The sequence below is a fragment of the Cupressus sempervirens genome, chromosome 11 (genome assembly GCF_028749045.1).
Source record: "Cupressus sempervirens isolate cs-2001-9-10 chromosome 11, ASM2874904v1, whole genome shotgun sequence".
In the NCBI taxonomy this organism is placed as follows: Eukaryota; Viridiplantae; Streptophyta; class Pinopsida; order Cupressales; family Cupressaceae; genus Cupressus; species Cupressus sempervirens.
In genome coordinates, this window is record NC_143128.1 from 369,044,337 (window position 1) to 369,057,023 (window position 12,687).

General features: G+C 35.5%; 1 protein-coding gene across 1 annotated transcript; it reads left to right on the top strand.

Annotated features, from left to right (window-relative positions):
* The first annotated feature begins 637 nt into the window (after nt 1-637).
* LOC149529609 (Ribosomal L18p/L5e family protein) lies at nt 638-1,185 on the top strand. Its single transcript, XM_089810968.1, has one exon. The coding sequence runs from the start codon at nt 755-757 to the stop codon at nt 1,094-1,096; it is 342 nt and encodes a 113-aa protein (XP_089667094.1). The 5' UTR covers nt 638-754; the 3' UTR covers nt 1,097-1,185.
* Nucleotides 1,186-12,687: the final 11,502 nt, after the last annotated feature.

Here is a 12,687-nt window from a genome sequence, read left to right on the forward strand (position 1 = left end):
TAATAATAATTAATATTTTTGTCTTAGAATAATTTGTGTTTAAAAAAATTACAAACCAACTTATTATTTTATTTTTAATTTTTATATTATATATAGGTAGATAAAAAAGAACGTTATAGAGTTGTATCCACAACCATCGAAGATAGCAACATGAGAAAATACATAGGTCATATAGACAAAAGAGAATCTAATGTAATATACATGAGAAAATATATAAGTCATATAGACAAAAGGGAAACTAATGTAGAATATCACTCTGAGTGGAGGTAGTCCAGCGCAAAAGACCCTCTACATTTATATAAAAAGATCTATTAAAATTGAAAATAATTTTTTTCCACCATAAAAAAAAATACAATTGAAATTAATCATTTTGAACCTATAAGAATGGAATATTGTTATAGAAAACCCCATTATCATTTATAAGATTCTACATGTGAAAAATTGTGGTGATCAAATACTCCTTGGCTCTAAGCTATATAAATGTATATCAATCAAATTAGATTTACGTTCCCTATTAATTTTCACAAAATGACATGAATTTCAAATAAACCCACAAAAGGAAAATAGATAATTTTTTTTAGACAAAACAACTATTTTTCTTGGTTGATATAAATATCTGCACGTGCTGCCGTATCTATAGAACCTTTTGCTTCATAATATTCTCATCTCTATCGTGCATTCAACCGTAAATTCATAGCTCATCTAACAAAAGCATCACTGCTAACAACAAAAACCAGAAGAGAACAGGCAGAAAATGGTGCTGAGCAAGCCTTACGTGCTTCGGATATTTATATCGCAGAAGTACATAACAGCAAACGTGGTAGACAGAAACAGAGGACACATTGTGGCCTCTGCCTCCTCCATAGAGAAGGAGCTCAAGAAGCATTTCGAGTGTGAGAGAACAAGCAACGCCAAAGCCGCCGCTATTGTGGGCGACGTTTTGGCCATGCGCATTAAAGTCGAGAGCATTCCTGAAATTTACTCTAACATTCAGAAGGAGCTCAACAAGGGTTTTGGAAAACAAAATAAAGTCTGGGCTTTGATCAATGCCTTGAGAGCTCGTGGGGTTAAAATCACTGACGATGCCGGCCTTTAGTATCAGATTTTTGTAAATGTGCTTGTATGTATTCTATTGGATTTGGTAAATAAAAGTATTTGAACTCGCCAGATGCTTTATTATTTCTATTGAATTTCAACTTATGTCTCTTGAGGACCTGAATCTAGGGTTCTCCTTTGGGCGTCTTCTGCTCACCTTTATGAATTTTTGCGTGGAATATGATTATTGCATTGTTAATTTAGAGGAGCGACAAACTCTTATTGGAAGCTAGGACTCCCCTTCGAGCATTTATTTGCTCACTCTTTTGATTTTTTTTTGCTTGAGGAATTTGATTATTGCATTGTTAATCTTCAGGGACAAGTACTTCATTGTAGGGATGTTGAAATAGTATTTAGGTAGTTTTGTTTTAGAATCCATCTAATTGAAATATCTTACATTCGAGGGTTTTCTGTTTTCGAACCCTATAAAAACCTCAATAAGCCACAGAAACCAAAAAGTGTTAATTTCGAACCAGAAATGCCATAGCTGCCATGGCAATAAGATGAAATACAATAAAACAAAAGATAACACCAGAAGTTATCCTTGGAAAAACCCTCCTCTCTCGGGAAACAACTCAGCCCACTAAAACCGATAATGCCTTTATTCAGTTTAAAGTCAATTACTAAAATCTTTCTTCTCATTAATGTCTCATCTAGACAGTCAATAAGATTTGAGTTCACTTTTGAACAAAGATTAACTATACTGCCTGCAAATGATCATAAAACATCTCAACCTCAATAGCTACAAACACCAGTGATGTTCGAAGACACTTCCGCTGTGAGAATGAATGAATACATAATGCAACAAGAATAAACGGCGCATGCAAGGAGAAAAGTAATTTCACATGATTAGTCCTTTTTGTTAGATAATGACAACAAGAAGAAAAATAGAAAAACAAGAGTGTGACAACAATGTTTCTCTTAATTTAGAAAAGAACAGTTTTTATTTTTGAAAGGAAATTTCTTAGTTTTTTCAAAGGAATAAATTGGGTTATATTCTATGTTGAAAGTTTTCTGTTCATCAAGTAGCTATATATCTTTCTTCTCTGTTAAGGCATATTATAATGTTTTCAAGAGATATATCATAGCAACAGTTGTGAAGTTTGCTGATGTAACTGTTTTTCTTTGAGCAATAAGATTACTTGCCCTTTGGATGTTTGCTTTTACCACGTTTACAGGTGTATTGTTGGTTGTTTTGTTATTCTTCTTTATTTTCTCACTACTTCTTTGCATCTAATTTGTACTGAAAATTTGTGTTTCTAGATTAATGCTTCCACTTCCTTAACAAGTGGTATCAGAGCAATTTCTTTTTGCTGTAGTTGTGTTAGGATTCAGTGTTGATTTTGCAACATCAAATGACAAAGGTTTCAAATGCAAAGTTCGAGGTGGATAAATCTAATGGCAAAAATAACTTTGAGCTATTGAAGCTCAAGACACTTGATTTGTTTGTGCAATAGGGATTGCATAAGGCACTTAGCTGGAAAGTCAAAGAAATCCACAAAGATGACTGATAATGATTGGGAAGATTTGGATATGAGAGCCCTAAGCACAATTTGGTTGTGTTTGGCAGATGATGTTCTCTTTAATATTGTTGGAGAAGATATAGCTGCACGTTTATGAAGTAGAATGGAGAGCTTTTATATGACAAAATCCTTGACAAACTGAATCTACTTGAAGAGACAATTGTATAGCCTACGAATGAAGGAAGGTAACAATCACTGATCATTTAAATGTTCTCAATACATTATTTTTTCAATTGGGTACTATGGATGTAAGAATCAAAGATGAAGACAAAGTAGTAACATTGTTATGTTCTTTGCCTGAATCTTGGAATCACTTAGTTACTTCTATTAGTTGTAGTACAACTAATTTCCTTGAATTTGATTCTGTTGTGGGGGCTTTGTTGTTTGAAGAAGTGCGAAGGAAGTCTAATGTAGAAACTTCAATACTAGAAGTAATGTTGGCTAGAGGTCCTTCCACAAAAAAAGGGGAAGCTTCAAGAGATAACTCCATATCCAAGTCAAGATGAAAAAAGAGTAAGGGAAAATGTTGGTATTGCAATAAAGTAGGGCATCTCAAGAAAGATTGTTGGAAAAGAAAGGAAGAGAATGATGAATCCAAAAAGGAAGCGAATCAAGCTGAGGCAAATTCAGGTGCAGTTGGGGGAGTGTTATGTGTTTGTAATATTTTACAATATCAAGATGAAGGGATGTTAGATTTTGGTGCTTTTGATCACATGTGTCCACATAGGAATTGGTTTTCCTCAATTAAACTACTAATGGAGGTGTTGTTCTTAGGGGAAATAATTCTTTTTGGAAGACTGTTGGGATTAGGAGTATTAGAATCAAATTGTTTGATGGTCTTGTAAAGACATTAGCAGAGGTAAGACATGTACCGGAATTGAAAACGGATTTGATTTCCTTGGGTGTTTTGGATTCTGGTGGTTATAAGTTCTCTTGTCAAGGTGGAGTTGTTTAAGTATCCAAGGGGATTTTAGTGGTAATGAAGGCTACAAAAGTCGAAAACCTTTATAGGTTAGAAGGAAGTATAGAGGTAAGTCAAGCGACAATGGTATCTAAGGAAAAGGATGAATCTACTCATTTATGGCATCAGCAATTGGGTCATATGAACGAGAAAGGGCTAAAGGTACTTATAAATCGTAAGTTGCTTCCAAACTTAAAATCTTTGAATTTGAATTTTTGCAAGCATTGTGTCTTTGGGAAGCAATGTAGATAGAAGTTTAAATCTGTTAGTCATACAAACAAAGGCGTTGTTAACTATATCCATTTAGATGTTTGGGGTTCATCTCCTGTAGTTTCTTTTGGAGGAATTTCATATTTTGTGATATTTATTGATGACTAGTCTACAAAGTTATGGGTCTTTTTTATTAAAAGTAAAGCTGATGTGTTTGGTTTATTCAAATAATTTAGAGTTTTGGTTGAAAAAAGTGCTGGCAGGTCAATCAAGTGTTTGAGAATAGATAATGGAGGCAAGTCCACATCTTTAGAGTTTGAAAATTATTGCAAGGAAGTTGGGATCGTAAGGCATAAAATCATATTTTACATTCCTTAGCAAAATGGTCTTGCTGAACGCATGAATAGGACTCTTCTAGAGAAAGCAAGAAGCATGCTCCATAATGCCAAATTGCAACAAGAGTTATGGGTAGAAGCAGTTAATACAACATGCTTTTTGGTAAATTGCTCACCATCAATTGCAAGATTCCGGAAGAGGTACAGACAGGTCATTCGTGTGATTTTAAAATCTGAAAATATTTAGTTGTGATGCTCATGCTCTCGTTTCTAAGAATCAATGTTCTAAGTTAGATCCCAAATTCAAGAAATACTCCTTTGTTGGTGTTACATCCCAAATTTTTGGCCATTTAAAATAACCAACTAGCCATTATATATTTCATGTGAATGACGGTTGGTTAGTTTAAACAATCGAATGTTATGATCTTGTGAAATGAAAATTTTGATTCATGTGAAAATGACTTTTAGTTGTTCGTTACAATTCCACTAAAAATGACTATTTACATTTCATGAAGTTATAAAAATAGTTGATAGTGGTACGGTGGATAGCCGTTGTGACAATTATGAAATACCATAGTTACACCACCCTGGGGGATAGGTTTCCAGGACAGGGACAAAGAGGCCTTAATTTGGGGATGATGGGGGGATGATGACAGGGTGACTTGGGGGGGTCGTATATATTATACATACGGTACTTAAAATGCTAGTTATGAAAAGATCTATTGCAATATAAGATATAAAGATGTAAAAGAGTAAATACTTGAACATTGCATTGAACTGGAACATCAAACATTGAACATAAATAGTCAAATCAGCAAGTAGTTAACATCATGACATCCCCTCATCCTTGGCGGAGGTGGTGGAATCTGGTGGCACCACTAGGGATGGGAAAACAGAGTCCCCAAGCGCCCGGTGTGTCCAAGTCCCCAGTGCATGGGGCAAAAAGTGGGGGGATGCGTCCCCGTGTTACTACGTGAAATACTTTGATTATAGTTATCTTGATTTAAAATTGAGGAATATGTTATTATCGTGGGAATATTTTTTTTCTTTCTGGATGCAGGAGAAGACGAAGGGGGAAAAGCATTGCTAAATGGGACATAAGGATTGGGGCACCAAAAATCCATCGACAAGTCATCACGTATGGGTTCTAATCATCTTGGTTAAGGATTTAACGACTAAGCAAGCAAGAGTATACATTGGACAACCATGAGCTACCCAGTCGGTTCTTAAAGCAACAAAAATATTAAACATTTAATAACATAAAATTGTTACCTTTTCATAATTGAGACCGTTGAGTAGTCACCAAGATGTAATTCTATATATTGACACCATGTTATTGTTAACATTTGTACTTGCACCTACATGTATATGTATGCGTGTGTGCGCGTGTGCGCACGCGTGCATAAATCAACATATTGATAAAAGAAATTACATGATTCAATTTACGCACATACATATATGTATATATCTACGTACAACTAGAGGTGACACTAGTAGCATGATGCCAATATATTAGAATATAATAATTATGAGGAAAGATAAGCCTTATTATCTTTAATATTTGGCTCCATATTGTAGAGTGATTGCCACCTTCATATTGACTTATGTTTCTTTTAAAATTAAAAATTGGTGGAGTTACTTGTGACCGATTATTGGCCATGCACCGCCACTCTTTTTTGTAACTAAGATAACGTGTGGATGATCTATTTATTACTCTCCCTGCTATCTGAGAAGCGTTCCTCTTCTTCTCAAAATTGTTTCTGAGTTTATATTTTTTGCAAGATCTCTCTCCTACTGCCTCAAGCTGATTACAACTTCCATTGATAGCATATCGTGAATGCCCACATCATATAGTGAATATCAAAGGCTGCGATTCGTACCAAGACCGTTGCCAACATTTTCCAGTAGCATTTATTGCATTAAAGCTCATTGTTCCCGAGCCGTGCTAGGCAAAGCATCAATTCAGCTATAGGTCATGCAACCATTGCTCATATTTTATTGCCATATATTCTCTGTTCATATTTGATTCGAATGTTGAAATCAATGATGTAAATGAGTTGTTGTATTATCATTGTTCATCCTTGATCATGAAAGAAGCAACAATGGTTGTAAATAAAGGCTATAGAATGTTGCCTAAGGAAATAGTAGAAATTTTCGAATTTCTTTTGTACCCGCCGATAATACAAGCCCGCAACTGTAATGAAATAATTTGTCATCACTATGAATGGTCAATGATCACATTGCTAAGGGCATAAATTGTGCATGAATATATGAAGCAAGTGCTGATATGTTACATTACATGAGACACCTATCAAACTTATAGAGTGGTAATGACCATATACCTTTGAGATAAGATCAGGTCAGATGAAAATAAATCTGAAATGATAAATTGATACTTGCATTATACATGGCTTGGAATCTCCTAGGATACACCCAAGACCAGAAGGGTCAAGCATTAATGGGTGGGGAGGAGAAGCATCCCTGCAAGAATAAACAAATGTCAGTAAATGAACAAAATTGAATGATTAAACTATATATACTGAGTCAACTCATGGTTGTCCAAATTATATTCTTGTTGTTGCATCAAGTGGTGGATGATTAGGCACATTAATAGCCCATTGAAATCCTTGGCCATGGTAGGTTAGTGGCATGCTTGTCACAAGCGATCACTAGAGGACAAAGTACTAGTTGATAGAGGGGAGGTTGATGGAGGATATCCACTACCTTGTCTACTATTTAGCCGACACTCTAACACTGGAATGCTCAAGTGGCAGGACAAGGGTACCCCAAGCCTAACCCCGATGTAGGGAGGGCCTTTCTCAAATGAGATTGTGTGGGGATAAGTTAAGTTCCATGGTTGGGAGGTTAAGCGCATGCCAATGCTTCTTCTCTTCACCAGATGTCAAGGCTTGCATAACATAGCAACTGTATTTTTGCATTATGTATGGAACTTGATTATGTTACCCTCTTTATCTTTAGCATTATGTTATGCGATCATGATAATTAGTTGATATTCCTTACATTGCTTTTTGTAAAGATTGTGATCGAAATGGAAAGACTTAATCAAGGAGGTTGTAACTGATTTTTCATAAGTAGAAAGTTTAGTTCGGTATTATACTCTTGAATGTGAAATGCAATAGCTGAATTAGTTAGTTAAATTTTCTCTTTCATATGAACTAGTTGTTATAACCGTCAATTTGTCATTTTGTTATGAATAATGGATAGTAATATAGTCTAAATTTGGTTATGGAATAATAGCATGTTATAGTTGGTTATGGTGATAGAGTTAAGGGATATAGATTGTGGGATTGTACTACCCATGAAGTCATCATTAGCAAAGATGTAGTATTTGATGAATTCTCTCTAACAAAATCAGATTTTGTAGAAAATAATTTGGAACAAGAACAATTACCACAATATCAACAAGTTAAAACTCATCCTTCTATAGAAGAAAAGGAGCAAGAAAATATTTCTGAAGGAGGGGGTGCGGATTTAGGAAATACACAGGAAACTATGGAAATACCACAAACACGAGTCAAGAATCTTCCTAAAAGGTATGATGATTTCATTTCATTTGTTGCTTCAATTTCATTATGATTGGGAACCAAGTTGTTATCAAGAAGCAATGAATAATGCTAAAAGGAAAATAGCAATGAAAGAAGATATGGATGCCTTAAAGAATAAGACATGGGACTTGGTAACTACCGAAGGTTAGAAAAGTTGTTAGGTGCAAGTGGGTCTATAAACTGAAGAAGGGTGTTGATGAAAAGGCATCGACGAGGTTGGTAGCAAAAGGATATTTACAAAAAGAAGGTATTGATTTCATGTGTTTTTTTCACCAGTGGTTAAGCTTGTTTCTATTCAGATTGTATTAGGATTAGTTGCATTACTTAATCTTGAGTTAGGGCAGCTATATCTTAAAACAACATTTTTATATGGATATTTGGATCAGGAAATAAATGCGGAACAACCAGAAGGGGATGCTCAAGATTGCAACATGAAATTTGTTTGCAAACTGAAGAAGTCATTGTATGGCCTGAAGTAGTCACCTATGCAATGAACAAGAAGTTTGATTCCTTAATGGTGATCCAAGACGTTGTAAGAAGTGAGTATGACCATTGTTTATACTTTAAAAGGTTGGAGAATGGCTTATTCATTATATTCGTATTATATGTTGATGATATGCTTGTAGCAAGTAAAAGCACAGCTGAAATTAATAAGTCAAAGGCTCAACTGGGTAGGACTTTTGATATGAAGGATCCAGGAGCAGCAAAACAAATTTTGGTATGGAATACATAGAGACAGGGAACATGGTAAGCTTTGGTTATCACAAGAGAAATACGTGGAGAAGATCCTCATCAGAAGAAGTTTGATTCCTTAATGGTGATCACAAGAAGTTTGATTCCTTAATGGTGATCCAAGACGTTGTAAGAAGTGAGTATGACCATTTTTTATACTTTAAAGGGTTGGAGAATGGCTTATTCATTATATTCGTATTATATGTTGATGATATGCTTGTAGCAAGTAAAAGCACAGCTGAAATTAATAAGTTAAAGGCTCAACTGGGTAGGACTTTTGATATGAAGGATCCAGGAGCAGCAAAACAAATTTTGGTATGTAATACACAGAGACAGGGAACATGGTAAGCTTTGGTTATCACAAGAGAAATACGTGGAGAAGATCCTCATCAGATTCAATATGCAAAATGTGAAACCGGTTAATTTCCCTTTGGCTTCCCATTTCAAGCTTTCTTCAAGTTTATGTTCTAGTACTAAGGAAGAAAATGATTATATGTCTCATGTACCGTATGCAAATGCAATAGGAAGTTTAATGTATGTGATGGTATGTACAGGACTAGATATTTCACATGCAGTGGGTGTTGTCAGTAGATACATGAAAAATCCAGGTAAAGAGCATTGGGCAGCAGTGAAATGGGTGCTTTGGTATCTTAGAGCACAAGTAATTATTATATCACCTATAATGGTTGTAGCAATTCAGTGTGTGGTTATGTTGATTCTGATTTTGCTGGTGATTTGGACAAAATGAGATCTACATCAGGTTATGCCATTACTCTTGCAGGTGGAGCAATTAGGTGGATGTGAAACCTCCAAGCAACAGTTGCCCAATCCACAAGTTAGGCAGAATATATGGCTGTCTCACATGCATGTAAAGAGACAGTTTGGTTGAAGGGTTTTCTGGGTGAGTTTGGAAAAGTGCAAGACAATGTGGTTCTATTATGTGATAGTCAAAGTGCCATCCATTTGGCTAAAAATCTGGCTTATCACAGTAAAACCAAGCATATTGAAATTAAGTACCATTTTGTAAGATACGTTATTGAAGCAGGTGGAGTAACCCTTGAAAAAGTTCATATACCTAAAAATTGTCCAGATATGTTTACTAAACCAGTGCTGATAGAGAAGCTGAAGTGGACTGTGGCTTCTCTTGGTTTGCAAAAGTGGTCATACATGGGCTTGGGCAAGTATCAGGTAATTGTTGTCAAGGTGAAGATTGTTAGACAATGACAACAAGAAGAAAAATAGAAAAAACAAGATTGTGAAAAAAATCTCTCTTATTTTAGAAAAAAACAGTTTTTATTTTCAAAAGGACACTTAATAGTTTTTTTGAAGGAACAAATCGGGGTTTATTCTATATTGAGAGTTTTCTATTATCTTCAAGAGGTTCAAAATGTTTTTAAGATAAATATTGCAGCAACAGCTGAGAAGTTTGCAGATGTAACTGTTTTTCTCTGAGCAATTAGATTACCAATACTTGCCCCATGGATGTTTCCTTGACATATTGTCAAGGTTTTACCATGTATATGTGTATTGTCGGTTGTTTTGTTATTCTCCTGTCACTACTTCTTTGCATCTAATTTGTGCTGTAAATTTATTGTTTCTGGGTTAATGCTTCCGCTTCCTTAACACTCGTCATTACTAACTCTCATGGTGACAAAGAATGTGTAGCGACACCCCAAAAAGAGAGTTCGATGCCTTAAGTAACACTAATGGTGAAGCCTGATATCAAATGGCACACTTAATAATCAACCGCATATTATCTGCACAGCTGGCACTGAAGGCACTTCATCAATATTACTAAACAACATGTATGCATAAGAAGCTGACTCAGCAGCAATCCATATCATCTGCATAGCTGGTGCTGAAGGCACTTCATCAATATTACTAAACAACATGTATGCATAAGAAGCTGACACAGCAGCATATTCAGGAGCCATTGAAGCCAACACAATGAAGATAGTAAGATGAGCCAAAACGAATGGATACAAGTGTAACCATAGCTTGAATGCCATAAAGCATCATGGAACATAACAAAACCAATACCAAATATGCTGAAGACCATAAATAGAATATGCATGACCAAAATAGGAAAACATGGCAAATATGTAGAATGTTGAAGTAGCAGAGACAAAATACTGAAACATTGAGCAACAGAAAAATCTTCACCAACCATCTCAAATAAGATCTTTCTCGTAGCTAATAAGAATTCAACAAAAACATTGGCTGTGAAATCTCCTTGGGAAGGCATAAACATGGTCTATATCACGGAGTTCACACAAAAGAGCTCCTATTCACTTTAATTATAAATGCTTACACGTTTAGCAAAGCTAAAAGCTAAGAGGAGATATTGCAGTAGCAGATGAGGAAAGAATAACAGAGGTAATGTTTGATTTTTTAAAATTTTATAACGAGGAAGTTGATGTTGGTTTGCATTCAGGTGTAATGATGAGAGTAGGAGTAGATATGAGTAATTTCAGGATTGTGTGATTTATTTGCTGATTTGTACATGTGTTTTGTTGGAAGATTGTTCAATAGAATAATTTAGGTGAGCTCAAAGAAAATGAGATACGAGAAAGAAATGGAATTTATAGAGGATGATGAAGTAGAAGATACAGTTATAGCTTTTAAATTTGAAGTGTATGTAGAAGTGGAAAGGTGTGAACAAGAAGAGATCAAAATGCCGAAATAGTTTTTCTTTTGTAAGACATAATAGTAAATGTGGAAGATTTTGATGAAGAAGAGACGATGAGTACAGAGGAAGAGCTAGCCAATTTTTTTTATTTCCTCAACACTATATATAATAATCTGTGTGCAGATAGTGCATCCACAAGTAAGGAGTGGAAAGAAAGATTGCGTTGGAGGTAGATGATTAAAACCCCCTGAGAGAAGAGGCAAGGGAAAGGTGCATTTGGTGGAGGAGGTCAATCTATGATGGATACAACTTTAAGTGAAGAGAGGGTTGGTAAACAAATTTTGTAGAGGAAGACATGATGAGTTCTAGGTAGATGTTGAAGGAGGAAAAACTGATCTTATTTATCATTGGAAGCATTGGGGTATGTAGAAATGGAATATTGATTTGATCATCAACTTCATTTTGTGAGCCTATGCTCACAAATGTTTTACTTGGTGTGTCCTATGCTAGAACATCTAGTTTCACAAGTGATCTTGCAAAATTAGGAGATATTTTCTACAGCAAGGGAAATTGTGATACTGCTATTGTGACTCAATTGTGTGGTTTTGAATCAAACTTATTAACCCATATTTTATGAGCAATGGTTCACAAGATCCCATCTCTAATGAGAATAAATGAACACTTAGCACTCATTGTGTGTAGTTGATGCTCACAGAGGTGAAGCATTGGTCCTTTTCGAGAGCTCACCCATCTCAATAAGGCTCCAACTCAAGCATGCTTATGCTTAACCATGGAGTTTCCTCCAATGTTAAACCCACTTTAGCTTGCTACTGCATTTGCAAAACCTTCAACAAGTATTGTACCTTATGAATCATTCATTACAGAGCCCTTTTAGCTCATCAGTTGGCAAGTAGGAAATGTTTTTTACAAGTCAAATTGTGAGATTGCTATTAGGATTCAATTGTGTGGTTTTCAAGTCAAACTCATTGACCTATGTTTCATGAGTAGTGGTTCACAAGAACTCATCTTTCATGAGAATGAATGAAACACTTGATGCTCACAGAGGTGAAGCATTGTATCTTCTGGGGAGGTCACCTAGCCCAATACAACTCCAACTCGAGCTCACTTTACCATGAAGTTTTCTCCAAGGTTACACCCACTTAGCTTGCTATCCTCATCTGTAAAATCTTCAGCAAGTGTTGTGCCTTATGAAACGGTCATTATAAAGACCCTTTAGCTCATGAATCGATAAGTAATAGATAGATTCCACAAGTCAAAGTGTGATATTGCTATTAGGATTCAACTGCGTGGTTTTCAATTCAAACCCATTAACCCATTTTTCATGAGTAGTAGTTCTCAAGAATCTGTTACTCATGAGAATGCAAGGAACATTTAGCACTCGTTGCATCTAGGTGATGCTCACATAGGTGAAGCATTAGACCTTCTTAGGAGGTCACTCATCCCAATATGCTTAACCATGTAATTCCTTCCAAGGTTAAACCCACTTAGCTTGCTACTCCATTTGCAAAACCTTCAACAAGTGTTGTGCCTTATGGACCATTCATTATATAGCCCCCTTAGCCCATCAATTGATAAGTAGGAGATATTTTCCATAGCAGGTCAAACAGTGATACTG

Bases quoted from the DNA above. Each gene is read 5' to 3' on its own strand.
- LOC149529609 (XM_089810968.1), top strand. From the start codon at position 755: ATGGTGCTGAGCAAGCCTTACGTGCTTCGGATATTTATATCGCAGAAG.